The sequence below is a fragment of the Aphelocoma coerulescens genome, chromosome 3 (assembly GCF_041296385.1).
Source record: "Aphelocoma coerulescens isolate FSJ_1873_10779 chromosome 3, UR_Acoe_1.0, whole genome shotgun sequence".
Classification (NCBI taxonomy): domain Eukaryota; kingdom Metazoa; phylum Chordata; class Aves; order Passeriformes; family Corvidae; genus Aphelocoma; species Aphelocoma coerulescens.
In genome coordinates, this window is record NC_091016.1 from 28,997,468 (window position 1) to 29,017,399 (window position 19,932).

The 19,932-nt window shown below is 40.4% G+C and overlaps 1 protein-coding gene across 2 annotated transcripts in view; it reads left to right on the forward strand.

Annotated features, from left to right (window-relative positions):
• LPGAT1 (lysophosphatidylglycerol acyltransferase 1) overlaps window positions 1-12,794 on the forward strand; it is a 60,021-nt gene extending 47,227 nt beyond the window's left edge. For both annotated transcript variants that reach the window (XM_069009583.1, XM_069009584.1), the window contains exons 8-9: window positions 2,863-2,969; window positions 6,884-12,794. In XM_069009583.1, coding sequence (XP_068865684.1) covers window positions 2,863-2,969; window positions 6,884-7,035 — 259 coding nt within the window. In that variant the 3' untranslated portion in view covers window positions 7,036-12,794. The remainder of the gene's footprint in view (window positions 1-2,862; window positions 2,970-6,883) is intronic.
• Window positions 12,795-19,932: the final 7,138 nt, after the last annotated feature.

Genomic DNA, 19,932 nt, shown 5'->3' on the forward strand with positions numbered 1-19,932 from the left:
GCTGCAGACCCAAAGGTGGGGTAGAGCTAAGGTGATGCTCGTGCCCTGACCACATGGACACCTGTTTACATATCTCATTGAAATAAGGAGCTGTTTCCTGCATCTTTTAACATTGGACCTGGCAGATGTCAGCGTCCCGTGGCTGGGGATGACCCTACTCCTGTTGGGGCAGTGGCTCTCTGCCATTGTTTTGGATCTCCTGTGTGGGGAGTTTTGTAAGAGTAGACTTGATCAATTACCTTCCTGAACCCAGTCTCCTTCAAGAGAGTGTTCTTGTAAAACACAGATGCCAGCTGAGCCATCTGTTGGGCAGAGAACCGTGGCATTATCAGTATGTTTAGTTTAAATATGGGGGGGGTTAACTTTGCCTTGTCGAGTACAGAAAGGGCTTCTTTCCAGAGTTTGAGGATTTTTAAAAAAATATTTAATCTCTAACTAAGATCAGTCATTAGTAAGAATGTTCTGCTGGTAAAAATAACTGTGGATAATCTAAAAATACATTTGAAAATGCTTCTAAATACACTAGCACTTACCATTGCTAAGTTGGGGCAGCCAGTGTAGCGTTATTGGAAAACCAGTTGTTTTTCACTCTGTTCATATTCATTCAAACTGGGTGTAGCAGTGATTGCTTCCCAGACTTATAAGCAGCAGCTTATATCCAGAGATTGAAGCATTCTGGCAGTGTTATTGATTCACCCAAGAGCTGGATGGGTTCAAGCAGGGAAGTGGTGTGCAGCATTCCATTAGTCTCTCAGAGTGCTGGTATCACGTGTGCCACTTTGCTGCTCCATTAAAGCACCAGCTCAAAAATTGTTCCTAACAGGTATCTTGCAAGATCCTGTGATGTTTTCAGACTTCTTGTTTTTTGGCAAAACAGAGTTGTTGCCCATTAGGTCAGGGAGAGGTGAAGGCAGAGGTGAAGAGTATCTTAGACTTTACAATGAGACTGCATGTGAAGCCAGGTAACCCTACACTTCTGTCCTGAGGCAACACACGTTCTCGTAGTTCTGAAACCTCTTAAAACCTGCGTAAGCAAGCATCTGTCCTTCAAAAATACTCTGTGAAACACAATATTCAGTTGCTGAGCCTTTTATCTCTCTCTTCACAGCAGATAGGCAGAAGAGAGTAAAAATAGTGCTTGGCAGCTTGGTTGTGTTTGGGGACACAGAGTAAATCTTTCTTAGTGTTCTACCCTCAACAAAATGGTCCTTGCTCTGTGGGTGTGTTTTTTACTTGCTGCTACGTGGTTTAATTTTAACCTGCTGTACAGCATCTGGGCTTCAAGATAAAATAGTTTTTTATTGTTTGTCTTTGTTCTTAACATGCAGACTGAAAACTTGAGCAGCTTACTGAAGCACCATTTCATAACATTTGTCTTTGGCCAAAGACTCTTCTTCCAACTGCTTTATCTGAGATAACAGTTGCTAATTTCTGGTTACCAAGACTGGCTTTACTGGAGCATAGAGAACTCCACAGTGTGAGGAAGACGTAGGTAGAATTACTTCAAGAGCTGCAGAGATAGCTGAGTTCATGTTGATACCATAGTTTGTAAATAAAGTTGCTCATCTCCTTAGGTTGAAGTTGTCTCTGTATGCCAAAGCACTGTGATTTGTAATTCACTCCTTAGAGCAATACTTTGCTGTTTGACTCCCCCACTTACAGCTTATTTTTCCATGCATCAGACTGAAAGGAAGAAGGACAAATGACTTGGCAACAAAGCAGGCAGAGATTTTGAAAACTGTAACAGCAACAAAAGCATTCTTCAGAAGTGCCTTATTTTCTTATTCTGACATTCCCATATCTGTCCAGAGACTGCCCAGGTGATTGTGGTGTTGCTTCCAATTTCTTGCAGTATTATCAATTAAAACTATTGAAAATGAAATGAAAATCCGCTAATGAAAATAGAAGCATGGTGTAGATGAGAGGCTAAGTTGGCAGCTCACCTGGAAAGAGAAACCTACAGTAAAGGCCTTGTATTTCAGAGTGGGAATTTTTCAGGTTAGCCTGATACACAAATCTCTTCTGCATTGGCCTCCTAGTACAACACAGTGGAGATTTAAGTTCTTGTATACATCAAAAGACACTGAGGGTCTGCTGAGGAGGTTTCACAGCTACTGTAAGACTGGAAGTTCTACTTTGAAAAAAATTACCCAGTGAGGTATGGTGGGTTATTTGAGGGTTTCAGGCTGTGTGTACCACAGTGAATACTGCCCTGGTTATGTTTTTCTGAGCAGACCTAATATTCAGCGTAGAAGTACCAAAGCACTGGCAATTCTTCCATTGGTGTTTTTAAGACAGAGCAGCAATATTTGACTACAGGGTCAGTTTTCAGTGTAAAACTTGCCTTGGAAATTTCAGACAAAGCTGCTGGCATCCTTTGAAAAGCACAGAGAGCTTGTTTTCTGGGATGTGGGAGAGCTCTTGGTGCTTAGTGATGTCATTATGTGGCTTCTGCCTGCTGAATTGTTTCTTCAAAGCTGTGGATGAGCTTTCTTATTTTTTTATTTCTTTCCTTCCTCCTTGGTTTGTATTTTTTGGGGGGTAGTAATATAGTGTGGGGGTATTCTATGAAAAAAAACCCCAGCAACTTGGTAGCTTTTATCAAAAGCTGTAGTACAGCATTTGATGGAGACTGATGCTGGTGTCTTTTGTGTGCTTCTGGATGGGAACCTGGAGTTTTCCACTTCTGTATCTTTAATGCCTCTCTGATCTCTGAGTTGGAGAAAGTGCAAATCATGCAGTTAGATTTACACAAAAGTTTTGTTCTCTGTGTTTTGTGGTGGGCTGGGGCAGAAGAACAGTTTTGTTCTCCACATGCAGAATACATTTGCTAGGTTTAATTTGTGTTTGTTTCTTTGATAGGATTTTTCCAGTGAAAGATGTACCTGCAGAGCCTGAAGCTCTTACAAACTGGCTGTATCAACGATTCATTGAAAAGGAGGACCTCTTGACACATTTCTATGAAACAGGTAGGATGATACCCAGCAAAGAGAACTGTGCTTTGCTAATGACTTCTCTTACAAGGATCTCAGAATGGTTTAAGGATGTGTAAGCATTCTTCACAGGCATACAGGAGATACAATTATTATTATTATTACTGCTTCTTACATGCCAAAAAAGTATGATTAAAGAATTATCTAGGAAAGGTAAGTTACCTAGGCAACGTCAGAATTAGGGTAGTGTTTGGAAGCTGTCAAAACAGTAATACACAGTTTAGCTGTGAAAGGTGGCATTTCATGGAGTGGGATAATATAGCAATGTGCAAAGATCCATGGTTGGAAGGATGATTGGAAGGATCTGTGAGAATTACATGGCATACAGTCTTTGGAGCTGTGATCTGTGCTGTCAGTGCTGGCCTCCTTGCTGCCAGGATCACTCCTGTCATCATACACTTCCCATGCTAATGGAGCAGAGGAATTGGAATAAACTTGGGGCATCAGTAACATCACTGAAGGGATACTGGCACACATGTGGTTTAAAATACCAAGTAAATACTTTGAAACTGTAGCTAGAGGGCTTTGCTCAGGGCTCTTTACTCCATACAGTTGATACTGAAGTATGCCACTTGCCCTTCAGTGGGAGGGAGAGTGGGGAACGGGATTTTGAAGTGCATGTTCAGCATACAAAATATAGGAATGCATCATAATAATGCAGAAAAAAAAAGTCCAGAGAGGAAAAATTTGGGGTTTATTTTGATATAGAGTTAAGGAAGTTTATAAAACATAGACTGAGTAGGAAAACTCCAGATGAAATAATATAACTTGTCTCTAAAGAAAAATATTCTCTTCATTAGCAAATCACAGTTGTTGATGGGGAGAGTGTTCGGTGTCTCAAATCAGCTGAGTTCAGTATTCCTGGGTGACTGTGTTAAAGATGCCTCTTTTGTGAGATGATTTATTGCAAAGGCTGCTTAATTTAGTTTTGAGTGCTTAATTTATCAATCCAAGTGCTTAAAGAGATTAATAGAATTCTTTAACAACTCAGAGTTGTATCTTGTTTTATGAAATACTGCTGTTACTCAGCCATCATTGATGGCAAAGTCACACCCTGCTATATAAATCACATCCAAATGCATATATTGGACTTTATTAGACAAATAACTTTGTGAATATCTTTAAAAATACAAGTGTAGCAAATAGATTGTACAGAAGTCTTGGGTTTGTGACATTATTTTATGCTATTGAAATAAGACATACCCAGAAAATCTAACTAGTCCAGAATTTCTAAGAGTATAATTAATATAATCAAATATATTCATTAAAATGCACTTCCAAAATAGGGTAATCGGTATTAATTTGCCAGTGCAATCAGTATGAATTAATAAAGATATGTTTTAAATGTAAATGCTGTGACATAGGGCCTTATTAGGCATACATTAGCATAATTCAAAGTTACTGCCATTTATACTTTTTTGAGAACTTGCTGGCATTGCTTTAGTTGGCCTACTGAAAAAGTGCTGCTACAGTTTTTGGAAACCCCTTGGAGGTTGAATGTGTGGGGAATCCCTGAGGCTGCTGAAGAGCCAGCTTTGTACTGACCTGGTACATGGTCACAAGTGGGTGTGGTTTTAAGACTTAGAGCTGTTTCAATTGTTATTATTAATCATTATTATTGTTATCATTATCATCATTATATTATTTTACAATTCACACTGCCTAGGAACTTCTCTTAATAAAGCTTACTTCATAAAGCTGGAGTGACATTTAATGCTCCATGAAACTTCAAAAGTTTGCATTGACAGTATAGTTGGTAAGGATACATTCTCTTGGCATATTTTTATTTGGGAAGAGAAGGAAACAAAGCCTAAAGCACCTTTCTCAATTTTGCTATATTCTTAAGTGTTAAGAACTTAAATCACCTGGGGAAAATCTGTAATATTAGACCTCTAGAAATCAAACCAAAAAAAGTATGCCTAAAATTTCATATGAAACTATCCCATAATTTTTTACAGGTGCATTTTACACATTTCATTTATAAAATTAAAGCCATTTCGAGTTAATAGCTGTAGGTAACAGACTCCTGTTTAGGCAGCTAGTGGAAAATTTGTTCTTGATTCCCTGAACTCTTCAGCAGGATGACCTTGAAGCCCACAGTAACACACATGAGATTACATTTAGCAGGACAAAACCACTCAGGAACTAATTAAGGAAAAAAACCCAACCATAATCTAGGAGCAGTTGGAAATGAGTGATTGCATCCTGAAGTCATCATGCTCCTCATTCCCTGTGCTCAGAAGCCAAGTGGTGTGAGTTGATGAAGAAAGTAAGGAATGCCATCCCCAGTGCTATGGAAACACTTTGTTGTACCAGGTCTGAAACCTCATCTGGAAATCCAGTGTACAGGTCCATCATCCATGTCGAGAAACAAATTGAACTGGGATGAGGGACAGGTAATGGGAGCTGAGATTAAGGGGAAGGTAGAGTCATTTCTGTGAAGGTCAACTAAAAGTACTTGGCTTGTCTCAGCTGGGCAAGGGAAGGGTCAAAGATGGCTTGGGAAGGGGGGGAAGACACAGCTCTCTGTATCTGCCAGGGAAAAAGGAAAGGTATTTAAACCAGAGGTCAGTGGTTGTACAGAAAAACAAATGGGCCATGGAAGAACAAATCCAGCGTAGAGTGAACCGATAGAAGCTTAGCTGTGAGTTACTGGGGGATAAAGATGTGACAAATCTGCCCAAGTGTGAAATACCTATCAGGGAGAGGTGGATGGGGCTCATCAAAGGGGTTTTTAGGCTTTTTCTTTGTTTGCTTTGGTGTTCCTTTTTTTTTTTTTTCTTTTAATTAAGAGCATGGAGCATTCATGCAGGAAGAAAAGCTTTGTCTTAAATGCTTGATTGCAGTTCCTCCAGTGATTGCAAATGTGAAGCACAGAGATAAGCTGCTGATGGTATCTAATTGCCCAAATTGTGTGGTTCCTAAGATTAAAAATTGACACTGCTGCATCTTTACTCTTTGAATCATTAATTTCATGTTCTTCTGAGGGAAGTTGAGACTCCATAATGCTGCAGCAAGTACATCATCTTCTCTGGTACATTCAGAGTTTTATATCCCCTGTTCAGGATTAATAATAACCAAAGTGCTTCTTGTCATCAAGGCTTTATGCATCTCAGTGAAATGTAACACAAATGATTTAATATGCTGATGTAAATATATGCAAATAGTTTGCTTATGATCATAAAGCTCTGATGTATTCAGGCACATTTAATTTAGTGTTGTAAGTTAGAAATAAGTCAAAGTATGGAAAAACCAAATTTTACTGTCAGCTGAATCTCTTTCAGTCTTTCTCATCAAAGCAAGGATTTCAGTAGAGAATTTCTGGAAAACTCCATGGCAAATTACAGTGTTTCCTTAGTCAGTATGACTGTGTTCAAACAATAGTGGAAGCTGTTCTTTTAAATAAGTGTACGTGTGTACTTATATTTTCAAGAGGAACCTCAGGAATGTGTGTGTGTTGCTTCTTCACAGTACACAATATCAACACCAAACAGCTGTAAAGTTTAATATGGAATCCATTCAGTTTGATCATGGAGATACTAATAAAACTTCAGAAATAACACAAAACTTAGTTGACAATTGGATCTCTCTGCAAAGGTTGAGTACAGTGATAGCAGCTTCTAAGGAATGCTTTCAGGCTTATACTTAAAGCTTATAAGGAAATTAAAATTGTTCTTAGTAATGAAGATACAGGGTTGTGTTTTGTTTTGAGGTATTTTATTTTCTTGAAGGTGTCTGGTAATGCTGGAGAGTCTGACAGCATAATAGAGCAGTGCCCAATTAATTGTGTGTGGGCACCATTGCTGGGACAAGCAGTGGTGGTAAAGAATCGTGCAGTAAGGCTGTCGTTCCTGTGCAAAGCATTCAGTGTGTTTTCTTTTCTCTTGTAGGAGCTTTTCCACCGCCCCAGGGTCAGACAAAGGCGATTTCTCGGGAGATGACCCTCAGTAACCTGTGGCTGGTTGCCATACAATCATTTGCATTTTTGTCAGGAGGGATGTGGTACTGCCTCTTTCAGTATTTGTACCATTGCCTATTTTAAAAGCAGAATGGGACCTGAGGACACAATTGGAATCCAGGCTCTTGCAAATGAGTATCATGTTGTATGTGCAAATGTGAATATTCAAGAGTAAAGGAAAATACTGGATGGACTTTTACCTCTCTTTGGGGGAATTTTAAACTCCACTAAAAGTGAAGATCAGTAACATAGTGACCTGATGATGTATTATTTTAAGAATTGTCTGTATTTTTAAAAATGTATACTCTCACCCACACTTAAGCAAATTCAGCATTTGGACAAAAGGTGCAATTGTACAACCACCGTAGAAGAATGTCTGTGACAAGAAAGCTTTGTCACCACGAGTATTTCTTGGCATTGTAGTTAGAGCTCAGAAAATTCAGCAACTTGTCTCTTCAGTAGTGTGTACAGCATTGGTGTGGTAGAGGTTCCTCATTTGCACAACGTGTACTTTATTGCAGCTCATTGTGCTGGAGTCAGAGATCCTCGACAGAGCTGGTGGAGGTGTCTTTGTGGCTACGCAGTCAGCAGCTGTTGTACCAGACACATTGATCTAAACCAAACACCCAAATAAGATCCAGTGTCAGGTCTGTCCTGTGAGGAACTGGTCCTCAAAAAGCATTGCAGCATCACAGTGTGATTAAAAGCTGTCCACGTGGGATGAATCAGCCCATCCCTGCTGTGGTCTTGCCATCAGCTCTCCGAGTTCTGTGTGCTACCAGTGTCTCGTGTTATAGGGAAACTTGGAAAATACAAAGTCACTCGGTTAAAGTCCCTTTTTGTTCAGAATACAGCTCAACCCTCATCATCCGTTTCAAAAATGCACTTTTAAAGGTGAAAAAGCAGTGAAGGAAAGACATAAAACTTAGGGAACAGAGGGAAGCTTTGTCACGCATTGGAGGGCACAGCAATTCTAGCTGTTTCTGAAGGTCTGCTGGTGCTGCTGGTGATTTTTAGCCACCTTTGTATTTTGTATACTGCAGTCCAACCAAGGTGACCTTGGAGTGGTTTATAGAGGCCTTTTTCTCCCCGCTAGTTGCAACAGTGCTAAATATACTTGTGGGAGAGTTTAAACAATTCAATGCCAACCATCTTAATGTTTTGCTAAAGAGTAATAGAAGAAAAACTAGTTTCGTAAAAAGAAAAAATAGGTGTAATTGCTATCATAAATCTGTAGGAAGATACTACTGAAAAAATAAGTATGGTAAATATTCTGAATAACTACATGGAGGGCAGTATTAATTAGCTCACCACTAAAATCCTACTGCTAGAATCTTACTGGAAGAAGGATGGGTAGAACTGAAGGGCAGATGGGAACAGAAGACACTTTCAGATGTGTAGTGCAGGATCCTTTTGAAAGGATGTCTGTGATGTACAGCCTTACTTCTGGCAGGTCTGGTTGGCATTGTGTTTATGTGATTATGCACAGATTTGTGAGAACTGTTCCTAAAATAAAACTAATCTCTCTAAATACAGGCAGGGTAGCCAGAACTTCAGATGTTGGCATACTGCCTTTGACAGAGTAATTTTGTTGAGAACAAAGTAAGCCCTCAGTAGTTTTGGCTCTGAGCTAGCAATATTGATTCCCCTTCTGTCTCCCTCTGCTGCTACATGAATCACAGGAGGTGGTGTGCAGAATACAAAACCTTGCCAGTGTTCCCATTCAGGGGTGGGGGGGCAAAGAGCATACCAAAACACGAGGCAGTGCCAATTTCCATGGCTTTGTGGAAAAATACCTTGTCAAATATGCCATCCCTGCCCCCCCACATGCAGCAGTGGTTGCTCAGTGGGGATGGATGCAAAATGACACACCACAGTAAGGTCCCCTGAAGTGTGTGTTCCCTCCCTGACTCCACAAAACCACTGCAGGCTGGAGGCAAAGGACAGTGGTTGCCAATAGCTTTGTGTTTTAGGCAAGATGCTGTTCATAAATACCATCTCTGCACCCGAACCCTGGTGTGACCATTAAAAAGAGGTAGGTATGCCCTGACAGGGAGGGAGTCTGGGGAGTATTTGTTGTTTCACATTGCTCTTGCTAAAGTTGAGCTGATGGAATGAATGTATTTAATCTGTCGTTGTACAGGGGGGTGTTGGGGCAGCCCAGCACTGTTATGTGTAAGTGGTTATTTCTGCTGCCCATGGGACTGACTCTAAAGACTGCAAAAGGCAGGTGGCAAGCTACTCACTGCTGTCCTCCCCCACGTAGTTTTATCAGAACCACAGAGATGCCCAGAGTACAGCTCATTTTATTTTGAGCTAGGACAGACTGGAGTGATGCAAAAAGGGAAGTTTATATAAGCAGATTGCACAGCAGTTACTCACATCAGGAGATTGTTCTTTATAGACCCTGTGAACTCCATGTAAGAGCATCTTGTTTTTTCAAATGCAGTATTTTTATTTTCATTCCCCAGTGGGTTGCAGTCAATAGTGAGTGTTCACGTGCTGCCTCAAGAAACTAGCACTGCGCAGTAATGTTTCAGACAAGCGTTTGATTGATCTGGTCCTGTTCATTTTCACTTTGTTCCTCTGTAGTTCTTACTCTTGTGAGATGTTTGTTTCCAAGCGCTGCTTCTTGTTTCAGTAGGGTGAGGAAATAGTGTCAGGTCCCAGACTTCTCTCCTGCCTGTGCTGGAAAACGTGAGAAGCGCCTGACCCCGCGGCTCCTTAGGGCCGAGTTGCTGTCGGTGACACCCGAACGAAACCATTGGAAAGCAGCTCTGAAGGACCCTCTCAGCATCATCCTGGATGCTGCTTCATGAAAGACAATAAGTGAGAGAAAAGTTTTGCTATGAAGGGAAAAACATACAATGGATACAGTATGTAGGAAATTCTGTGCTAAAAATACCGTGCTGGTCCAGACTGGAGCTTAGCAGGCGAATCTGTAAAACATGAATTCCTGTTGGTTGCAGTTCAGTTCTACCTTCTGGCAGCTGGCTGCAGTTCTGGATGTAGTGGGCATTTTGCTTTGCTATCTATGGGTTGCCTTCTCTGGAGAGTTCAAAATGTATTTTGATAGTGATGTTAATGAACCGTACAGTTGATCACAAATTAATATAACACTGAATTTATATTAGGGGAAAAATAATGGAAAAATGTGTAAAAGGATCAAAAATGAAAAACTCACAGAAAATTCTAACGGAAAGCTGTTGCACGCAGAAGTGAGAACAGAGCAATTTGTGTGCGTTGCGAATAATAAGGATGGTTCTCTGCCAGGGTTGCCCACAAAACATCTCCACGTTTCTGTGTTTAATTGTTCATAAAGAAGCTGTTACAGTTGAAGTTGTGTCAGTCCTCATGATTTAGTTTTGCTGCTCTGTGAATCCCATGATGTGAAGAGCACCTGCCCATCCATCCATGCCGAGCAGTTTCTTCAGTGCCCTGGGGTGAGTGTGCCTTCATTTCGGTCTCACTTGGGTTCCACGCGTGGTTCTGTTGGGTCTTGCAACCATGGTGTCTCTTTTTCTTCCTTTTTTTTTTTCCTTTTTTTTTTTTAAGTTGCTTTGAAAAGTGAATTTTCAGTTTACCTTGCTTTCCTGGACAATTAAAAGCTTCCCTCTCCCTCCTCCCCCAGCATCACAAATAAGGTGCATCTTCTTGCAGCAAAAATAAAGCGATCACTGTGGTACTGTTCATTGTTCACTTGGTTTGCAGATGGTGTAACTTTTTGTTGTGTGACACTGCCATAAAGTGCTGTTAACTTTTCTCACCTGTTTGTACAAGATAATAACAGATACCGATCACTGTGTGTGACAGGATTCAACTGCTCCGCTTTGCCTTGACATAAATTTTGGGACCAAAGGTACTTAAAACTGGGATTTCCAAATCACAAGCCCAGGGTTGGATGCATTCTCTTGACAGTCAGCTGGAGATTTCTGTGGTGATCTGATACAATCACACAAAATAATGATACATCTGGGATTCTGTATTTTTTTGGAAATAATGGAGCCATATGAAATAAAGGGTTATTTTGCAAAATTGCATATTTGATAGTTTTTACACTTCTTTTAAAAAATACAGAGCAACAATGGGAAGAGCAAAATGGAAACCATACTCTGGTTTAAAATGTCTGCATACATTAGAAATGCTTCTGAGCAGCTCTGCTTTTTCTGTAAGAACTGTAAGCTGCCTGGCTGGGATAGAAGTCATTGAAAGGATTCTATGCATTTTAAAGTTAGACCTTTTACTTTATCATGAGATAATGAAGTAATTATTCACTGAACAACTGTCCTGTTAAAATGAGTGAGTTCCTTAAAATTACTCCACCATGATGCTCATATTGTATGATGAACAGGGGTTTTTTTTATACCAGTTATCTTCGCCTCAATTGTCTCCTTCCCTTCTCTGTTACCTGCATTTTTGTTTTGTGTGATAAAATGGATGTGGAAGCCTGGAGTGACTGTCAGTGGTTTTGCGAAGGGCTGGTCATGTTTGGAATTATTTTGCTGAATTTATTTCACTGGTTTTTTTTATAAAATCTTTCCAGTAGCCAAGATGTTTTTCAGAAATGTAGACAGATACCAGAAGCAGCATTTCTCTTTTCCCTGGGCTTTTTTTTTTCCCTGTGGCAAAAATGGAGTTGATTTTTTTTCCAAGACTGTTTCATGTGATTCTTGATCCTTAATAGATGAGAAGATTTTCTTTGATGGTTGTATTTATTGTGCTTATAACTAATGGATACACAACCTTTACTGTGCTTACCATAAACACAACAAATAGTAAAATAACACTTTGGTTCACTGTCCAGCTGCAGTGTTAATTTATGATAGATTGTTTATTAGGAAGGACAGAGAGACAAATGTTTCAGTGCCAGAAGTGGTAAGGGGAGGAGTGGAGCAGTAGGGGGGAGAGGGGACAGCAGCTTCTGCAGCCCTCACTTGGTCCAGCACCTGCTGGAAGCTGTGCCAGTGCCTGGGCTGCAGAGTTTCTCTGCAAGTCACTGTAGCAATGAGTCTCCTTAAAGTTTCTGAGAGCATAGAGTGTGCCAAGAGCAGAACCTGAGCCCCCTTGACCCTGGTTTGCCTCCTAGAAGGACACGACTCCAGCCTTGTTGGGAGCAAGGCTGTCGTCATTGTGACACCGTACAGTTTTAACGAGGGATCTGTTTTTAAGCAACTGCAGCAGGGCAGAGCAGCACCAGGTGGGACAGCCCCGCTCACTCTGCAGCCCTGGCAACTCTCACTGGCGATGGCTCTTGGCTCCTGTCACCTCTCGTGTTCACTGCTGGGGCCCAGCTCTGCAACGTCTAACGAAGGGAAGAGGAACTCCTTGGAGCATCATGAGACATCTCACACAATTTCCAAAACAGCGCCATGGTTGTAGTGATGTCTACCTCTTTGTTTCCCTTCTGGGTTTTGTCTTGTTTTTCTGTGTGGTGTTTTTCTGTGAGGGGTGGGGGGAATTAGGGAGTGGGAGGGAAAACTTGAAATCTGAATATTAAGACACTGGTGGGGGATCCAGTGCTTACCAGCCGTGTTGTCATATTGAAAAAGCCATTGTTTTTAATTCCTGCCTAGTATGAAATGTTTGTTTTCAAAAAAAATCCTTCCTGCTGGAAAGAAAAATGTATTTTTAAAAAGAAAAAACATCCCTCTTGGCTATGAGAATGTCAGCTGTATGAGTTGTGACCATATCATGACATGCTGATCAGATAAATAAATTTTTATCTCTCAGGACTGTACTGTATTTTTGCTGTTCTGGTAACTGTCAGCTTTTCTGAAAAGATGCTCTCCATTTTCAAATACCACTAATTTCAGCTGAATCAGCAAATAAAAAAGGTGTGTGAATGTTGTGTGCTTACTCTGGTTTACAAAAAACCATTTTTGTCCCTATTTAACAAAAAAAAATTGTTCAAAAAAAAAAGACTCAAAAGCTACAGGTAAAAAACCAGGCACATGAGGGAGTCAGGTGTGTAACGTGCTGCAGTTACTTCCATCTCAAAGGTAAAGAAAAATGACCTCCTGGGGGAGAAAAAAATAAGGTTTTCTTGTCAATACCTTTCTATAGCTAGAATCTGTTAGTAGTTCCCATATATCCTTGGGCTCTCTGTGGAATAAGGAAGGAGTCTCTTGGGTTGGTTGTCCTTTCTAATGTTGGTCTGGTTTTGTACCAGGTTTGACGAACGCTTCTCCATGGGCTTGGAGAAGTGGTGCATCAGGAGTTTCAGAGCAGCTAGTACTGGGATCTGGTGCAGCTGAATAAAGGCTGCCAATAATTTTGCTTAAATCATCGAGTTTGTTGTAAATGACATTATTTTATAAGTATTAAAGGCTGATAAGAACAGATAAATGGTGGATTTATGTGGATTAAAGGTGGCAAGGAGCTCACTGGATGGTTATGTGAAGATTTTTAAGTTTATCTTGGGAAACTTAAAAGTTCCAAAAAAGTGGGTATTGTGAAAGGGATCAATAAGATCAAACTCTGGGTCTATACAAAGAATAAATAATAAGCTAACCTCAGTAGGGCTCTTCTGTGTGCCTTTGGGAAAAAGCAACACTGGTCTTGCTCAACAAAACTACAGGACTAAACCAGATGGCAAATGTAGATGATTATTGTATGACAGAATATAGTTGTTTTTTTATAATCTCACTTGAGAACATCAAGGAGAAAAACTAAAAGATCAGTTTATACTGAATTTCTTTTGAAAGGAAATTTTTCATTTGCAGATGGCTAGTATAATTCTGCAAATCTGTTCAACAGTGTACAGTATTTTCATAAATTATATGAAATAAACCACAATTTTTTTATTACCAATTTGTTGTTAGTGAGGACAAGTTGCTGAGTGGTCCAAATCACTTAGTGCAGTGTATGTTTGATACTGAGCAAAAGAAAGGTCATCTAGCCACAAGGAGTAGATGTCTCCCAGGAAGAGAAACTATCCCAGAACACAAGAGTTGAGAGATTCTGGCAACTGAGGGCTGCATTGGCATTTCCACTGTAAATAAATACATAGCAATAAATAAAAGGGCCGATTTGACCCTTTGAGCAGATAGACCAAGGAGGAGCAGAGGGTAGTAGGATTTCCCTCTGCAACATTAATGAGACCATATATTGAATATTGATGCAAAACAGCAAGGCAAGATGGAAGAGTTTGTAATGCAGTGTTTCCCTCCCCACAGTCTCCTTGTCTCCAGGTGAGGCCTGGCTGGCTTTGAGCTGAAATGAATGCTGCCCAGTCCCTTAGTGGGGGTTTCTCCACCTCTGAGGGGTGGCTGGCTGCTGCTTCCAGTTCTGCCCTTCGGTGCAGCTACCATGACTCTCCCAACTCACTGGCTTCCTACACACTGGACCTTCTTTTGATCCTTTTGCCTCACAATCTTAGTTGGTTTTCATCTGCTCAGAAGCAGCAGATGCCATGACACAACACTGTAGAAGGTGAAACGCCAGATTCAGATGCACTGGCATTAAACACTCCTCCTGATGAACCTCTGTCTCACCCTCACCTACCATCCCTTTGGAGGGGATGGGTACAGTAGCACTGTGGAACCCTCAGCCTGCCCGTGCTTTCCCCCAGGGAGAAGCTGTTGGGTTTTCTACTCCCTCTGTGCTTTTGGAAACACTGAAGATGCTTTTGATACTGTTCTTGTTGTGTTCCCTCCTCTCTGCATTTCTTTTAGGCAGACACACTGGCTCTTCCTCATCAGCAAGGATTTGAAGGGGAGAAACCCAGAGCTGTTAGATAGGGGCTGTCCTGCACCTCTGCCTTGAAGTGCACAAGATGTCAGGCATCCTGGAAGAGAAAACTCCCTTCATTGGATGAGACGGTAATTTTCCTGCACTGAAATGCCAAACTTAGAATCTGTTAGAACAGAACTGATGGTTTGGTTTGCTTTTTGGGTTTGGGTTTGGTTTGGGGTTTTTTTGCCACTACTCTGACTAAATAACTTTCTCGCATCTGGCAAAACCAGTGGAACATTTTATGTGCAATGCTCTGCTCTGTTACACCATGGCTGAATGATTTACAGGACCTCACCTGACAAGCAATTTTAAGAGCCTTCAGAGCTGAACCTTGTATCCTATAACTAGGGTGGGATTGCTTTTCCAAGAAACTCCTAAGCCAAAACTGATGACAAAAATAGGTGTAAATAATAATTAATATTTAGTAGAGTCTTAAAACTAAGCTCTGTTAATTGCCCACAGGCCTGCAGTAATATTTGCTGAAGCAATTTTGCATAACTAGCACTGGATTAATTTCTGTCAAATAAATTTTCTCCCACTTCTGTTTATTCCAATATTAAGTGTTGATTCCGCTGTCACTTAAGGTGGTAGCTAATGCGTTTTCTTACTCCAGCCATTCCTCTAGGGAAATACTCACAAGATGCTGTTTGATGTTCCATGTTTGCACCACACCTGTTCCCTTAAGTTCAGAACAGGCAGCCAAGGATTTGCTAAGCTGGGCAGAAGCATCTGTAGATGAGAACAGTCACCAAAAGTTGCCTCTTAACACCTGCTCCTGGTGAGGCCCTTACCCAAGTCTCTCTGTTGTGCTGAGAGAAGGATCTAGGTCAAGATTGATTTTTAACATTAATCATTGAATAAGCCTTACACACACAAACTTGAAGCTGTACCAACACAACCCCTAAAAGACCCCAGGCAGACAGAATTAAAGCTACAATGTGAATCTGGAAAAACTTAGTTAAGAGAAGGAAGGAAGTCTCGTCTGGTTAGCTTACCCAAGGGTTAAGTAAAATACCACTGTGTTATGTACAAGTACTCAGCAGGTGCTGTCAGTCATGGACTCCAGGCTGGAAAAAAAGGCTGAAGATGCAGCAATTCTGTGCAACGAGCTGAGCTCAGGATGAGGAAGGGAAAGAAAGCCCCAGCTTGGGCATCCCTTAAATCTTGAAATCAGAACTGTTGCCTTACGTGTTTTATTACAGAGCGGAAATAGAAGTAGGTACTGTTTAGCCTAATTACAGAGGGAGGTTGTGACCTACATTATGCAGGTAACAAGACTAAATAATTCATGGGCTTTGGCCCAGAAGTCTGTGAAACTTAGAATTTTATTAGCAGCTAGATGGCAAATTGCTTTTCTCTGCTTTTACCTTCTCAATGCAACATTCCTGTTTTCTGCTCCAGGCTTACACACCCTGATTCTGCAAGAAATAGCAATAAATACCATGCTAAATTTTCAGATTAATAATTTTCATCTGTGGAGTAACTATTGAAATGTCTTCCTTTCTTATGTAAACACAGATGATTGGGGCTGCATAGAGAATCAGGGCCCAGATATGTCTGTGCCATTATCCTCACACCCAGAATAGCCAGGACAAGTGCCTCAGGGAAAATTGTAAGGATCCCTGGAGTGGACAAGCGTCAAATAACCTTGCTATATATAGGAATTTTCTTCCTAACCTTTCCATTAGAAGTTGGCTTATGTCCTGGCCCACTGAAATTTACATCCCTGTTCTGTTTTAGTTTTCCTCCTCACTGTCAGGCTTTGTTGGTTTTCTCTTCAGGGTTTTTTTGTTGACCTGATGATTTTTGAGCTTTGGAAGGTTAATGAATCCTGCAGGCCGTGGAGAAGCTCTGTCAGAAGTCCACTTACTTTCAGAAAAAGCTTCATTCTTTATAAATCTTCTGTGTTTTCATTGGTTCGTCCTTCCCTCTTGTGTTACAAGAGATTTTTAAAAAACCCCAAACCCTGATGTAGCTTTTTTCCTCTACCTTTCCTGCTTTTATATCCTCTGTCAGTCTACCACGACTGAGTAATTCTCTGAACTATTTAAATTTCTGTTCTCATTGTGGTAGATCCATCACCTGCATAGTTAAGTTCTTTCTGGATTTTTATTACAACATTCAGAGAATTGATTTTCCTATCAATATAATTTATTTAAATACTTATCCATACAGCTTGATGGTGAGAGGATTAGATTTATTAATGGATTGGTGATTTCCTTACTCTGATGACACATATAAATCAAACAAAAATGAGTTAGCAGCTACAGAACAAAAATTTGCTGCCAAGTTTTTAATTTCCTACACAAAAATACGCACATTTAATTTTATTGCATAGTGAAGAAGACTTAAAAGGATAAAACTGTTCCCTAAGGTAAAGTGAGAACAGGGAAGTTGCTTCCTTCATATTAATCTTTCTTTTAAAAGCAAAAAAGCCAGTTAAATGAGGTTAAGTTTAATAAGCTTGTGCTGGTATCTCCCTGAAATTTTTGAGATCCTAGGAGCTGTTACAAAAACCAACAAACTGCTAACCTGAACCAGAGCCACTGGTCAAGAGCTCTCTGGGGAACTGCCCTATCTCCTAAAGGATCTATGAAAAGTTGGCCCCTGATTTTTATTTGTGACCCTTTAATTTGTTATATGGAAATAAATACAAAATATTCAGTGAAACCAAAGGATGAGGATGTGGAGAAACTCCAAACAACCATGCAGAAGGCTCCTGACCTTTATTTTCTGGTTTGCATTTCTCTCTGCAGCACTTTGTTGTGTAAGGAGATATTAGATATGCTGGGTATGGTAATGCAGGCAGCACAGACAACCTGAGTGTATTAAGGGTAGAAATCACAAGGTCAGAAGTGCCCGTTGTACTAATTAGTGCAATCCTGACTAAGAACAGTTACATGACTTTATTTTTAATGAGCACAAGGATTATGGGAATTTAGATAGAACAATAATCTATTTTTATCTGGTATTTTGTAAGCTCAGAAGATGAATCAGGAGTAAGCTGCATAGTAAGACAGCCCAGAGCTGCAGCTAAATTATCAAAACTGCAGGAACAAAACATTCCTTACTTAGAGCACTGCATGGAAGTCTCCAGGTTAGGGCAATAACCCTTCCTTGGTATCAAAAATATGGGTTACAGTGACATGGTAAAGTACAAGTGTGGCACCCACTTCAAACATTAAGAGAGGTAAGACAAGATTTTTTTATTTCTTTTTTAACACTTGCAAGTGTTTGCAAATCCAGAGGGAGAGAAAAAACATTTTGCTAGTGGTTAATTATACTTATTTCTTCTAATTACTGCATCATCTGCTATTGAAGGCTAAGAAGGCTAAAACTGTTAAAAGGAAAAAAAGTAACAGCAAAAAGGAGCTGTAGAAAACTGCAGCTTTTCAACAGATCAGTCTTTGTGTTATAATCTGACAAAAAGGGGACAAGCTTAATATTTTAACTTCACCAGGGATGCTTTGAAGACAGGTGGTGGCTGTAAGGAAAGAGATGCCCCATCTGTAAATTGGTCAATTAGTTGCCATTACTGCCTGTGGCACTGGGTCAGAGAAGGCCCCAAGGCAGCACCACGTAGGAGTTCCACAGGCTGAAAGCAAACCAGAACAAACCAACAGTAAGGCTGCTTTGCCTAAACATGGCAACTGAATAGGCAACAACTGAGAATCCACTTCTGGCTCTCTGTAATGACTCCTGTTGTGCTTGGGTTTTATTGATTTTTAATCACGATTCATATAAAAATCAAAAATTAATAATTACATAATTTTAAAACATTGTGCCTTCACAAATGGACTAAATGTTGTCAATCCAAAAGGCTTTATGTGAACACCCCTATCTTTCAGAATCAGGAAGCAGGATAGTACATAGACTTTCTTCCTGGAAAGAACATGGTATTTCAATTTAAAAAAAAAAAAAAAAAAGAAAAAAAGACCCACCCCATATTTCTTTGAAATAGGAGCCTGTGCTCTTAGGTCACTGCTGTCTATATACGCCTCAAAGATGAAGCTGAGTGTCAATTACTCCAGGCCTGTTCCTGTCATGACAACTGTTACTTAGGGCTAAATTAAAAACCAAGCACTAAGGTGTATCCAGGAGCCTTGGGGAGGTGTTTCCATAAGGAATAGGAGTTGACTTACATGCTAATGTAAAATATATGTTCTCTGTATGGAAAGGCTCTGCACTGGGATTTGCTTACTCTCTTTCCTGTCTCGTGCACTGGCTGCTGGTACTTAAACATCAAAGGTGGTGTCTCCGTGCCAGGAAGACATTTGTATTGCTGCAAAGCTGGAGGCAGACAAAATCAAATCAGTGGGAAAGTCAGAACAACTTTCTACACCTTGGGACATGGCAAAGGGGACACGTGGCTTTTAAAGGATCATTAGATCAGGAAAGGATGGGGATAGAAAGCCAGCTTGTTTCTCCCACTGGGCTCTCTCTAAATGCAGCCTAGCCTGGAACCTGTAACCCAAGCAGGTTAAGTGGGTAGGCACAGCTTCTGCACTTTGTCAGCTTAACACCGGCCCTTGAAAGTCTTTGGGACTGGGTTCAGAAAAGTAAAGTGTGACTTTCTCCTGTCCTTACAAACCACAGTAAAGCTTTTCACACTTTTCACCACTGCTTTTATCCCCACCTGAGCAAAGCCACACGTATTTTTAGGAAGACCAGATCTCATGAGGGCACCATCTCCTTAGATAGGTAATTCAACAAACTGGCACTCTCCGGTAGGTCTCTGTATTCCAGCACATTTTCCAGAGAGCTGAAAAGATAACAAAGAAAAGATAACAAAGTGCACCCCGCTATCCTACATGAGCTGGTTGAACCATTTGCAATACAAGCATTGCTGTGGACAAAATATTTTCTGGTGATTCATCTTAACTGGAAAAGTAGGGTGAGTTCTGGTATCCTGTAGGAATTAATATTAACAGTTGATAATTTAGGCTTTTTTCAATATTACCTTTTCAGATAGGACATAGAACAGGATTTTTCCTATATCAGAATGTGGCATTAATGCCAGCAAAACTTAACTTGGGTCTGATTTAAACTGTGCTGCTCTTACTCAAGTAAATTCCCATGGTACTAAAAATAACTGGGTGATTTAACTTTTGGATTGCTATTTCATGTCCAGGATCCTGTTTTAGGTTGAAAACAAGTTTAAGAGCACCTGGAGAAACTGAAGTTTAATGTAAAGGATAAAATGAATGTTTCAGCTTGTACAAGGCTGTGGGCTGCTCAGTTTGTTTG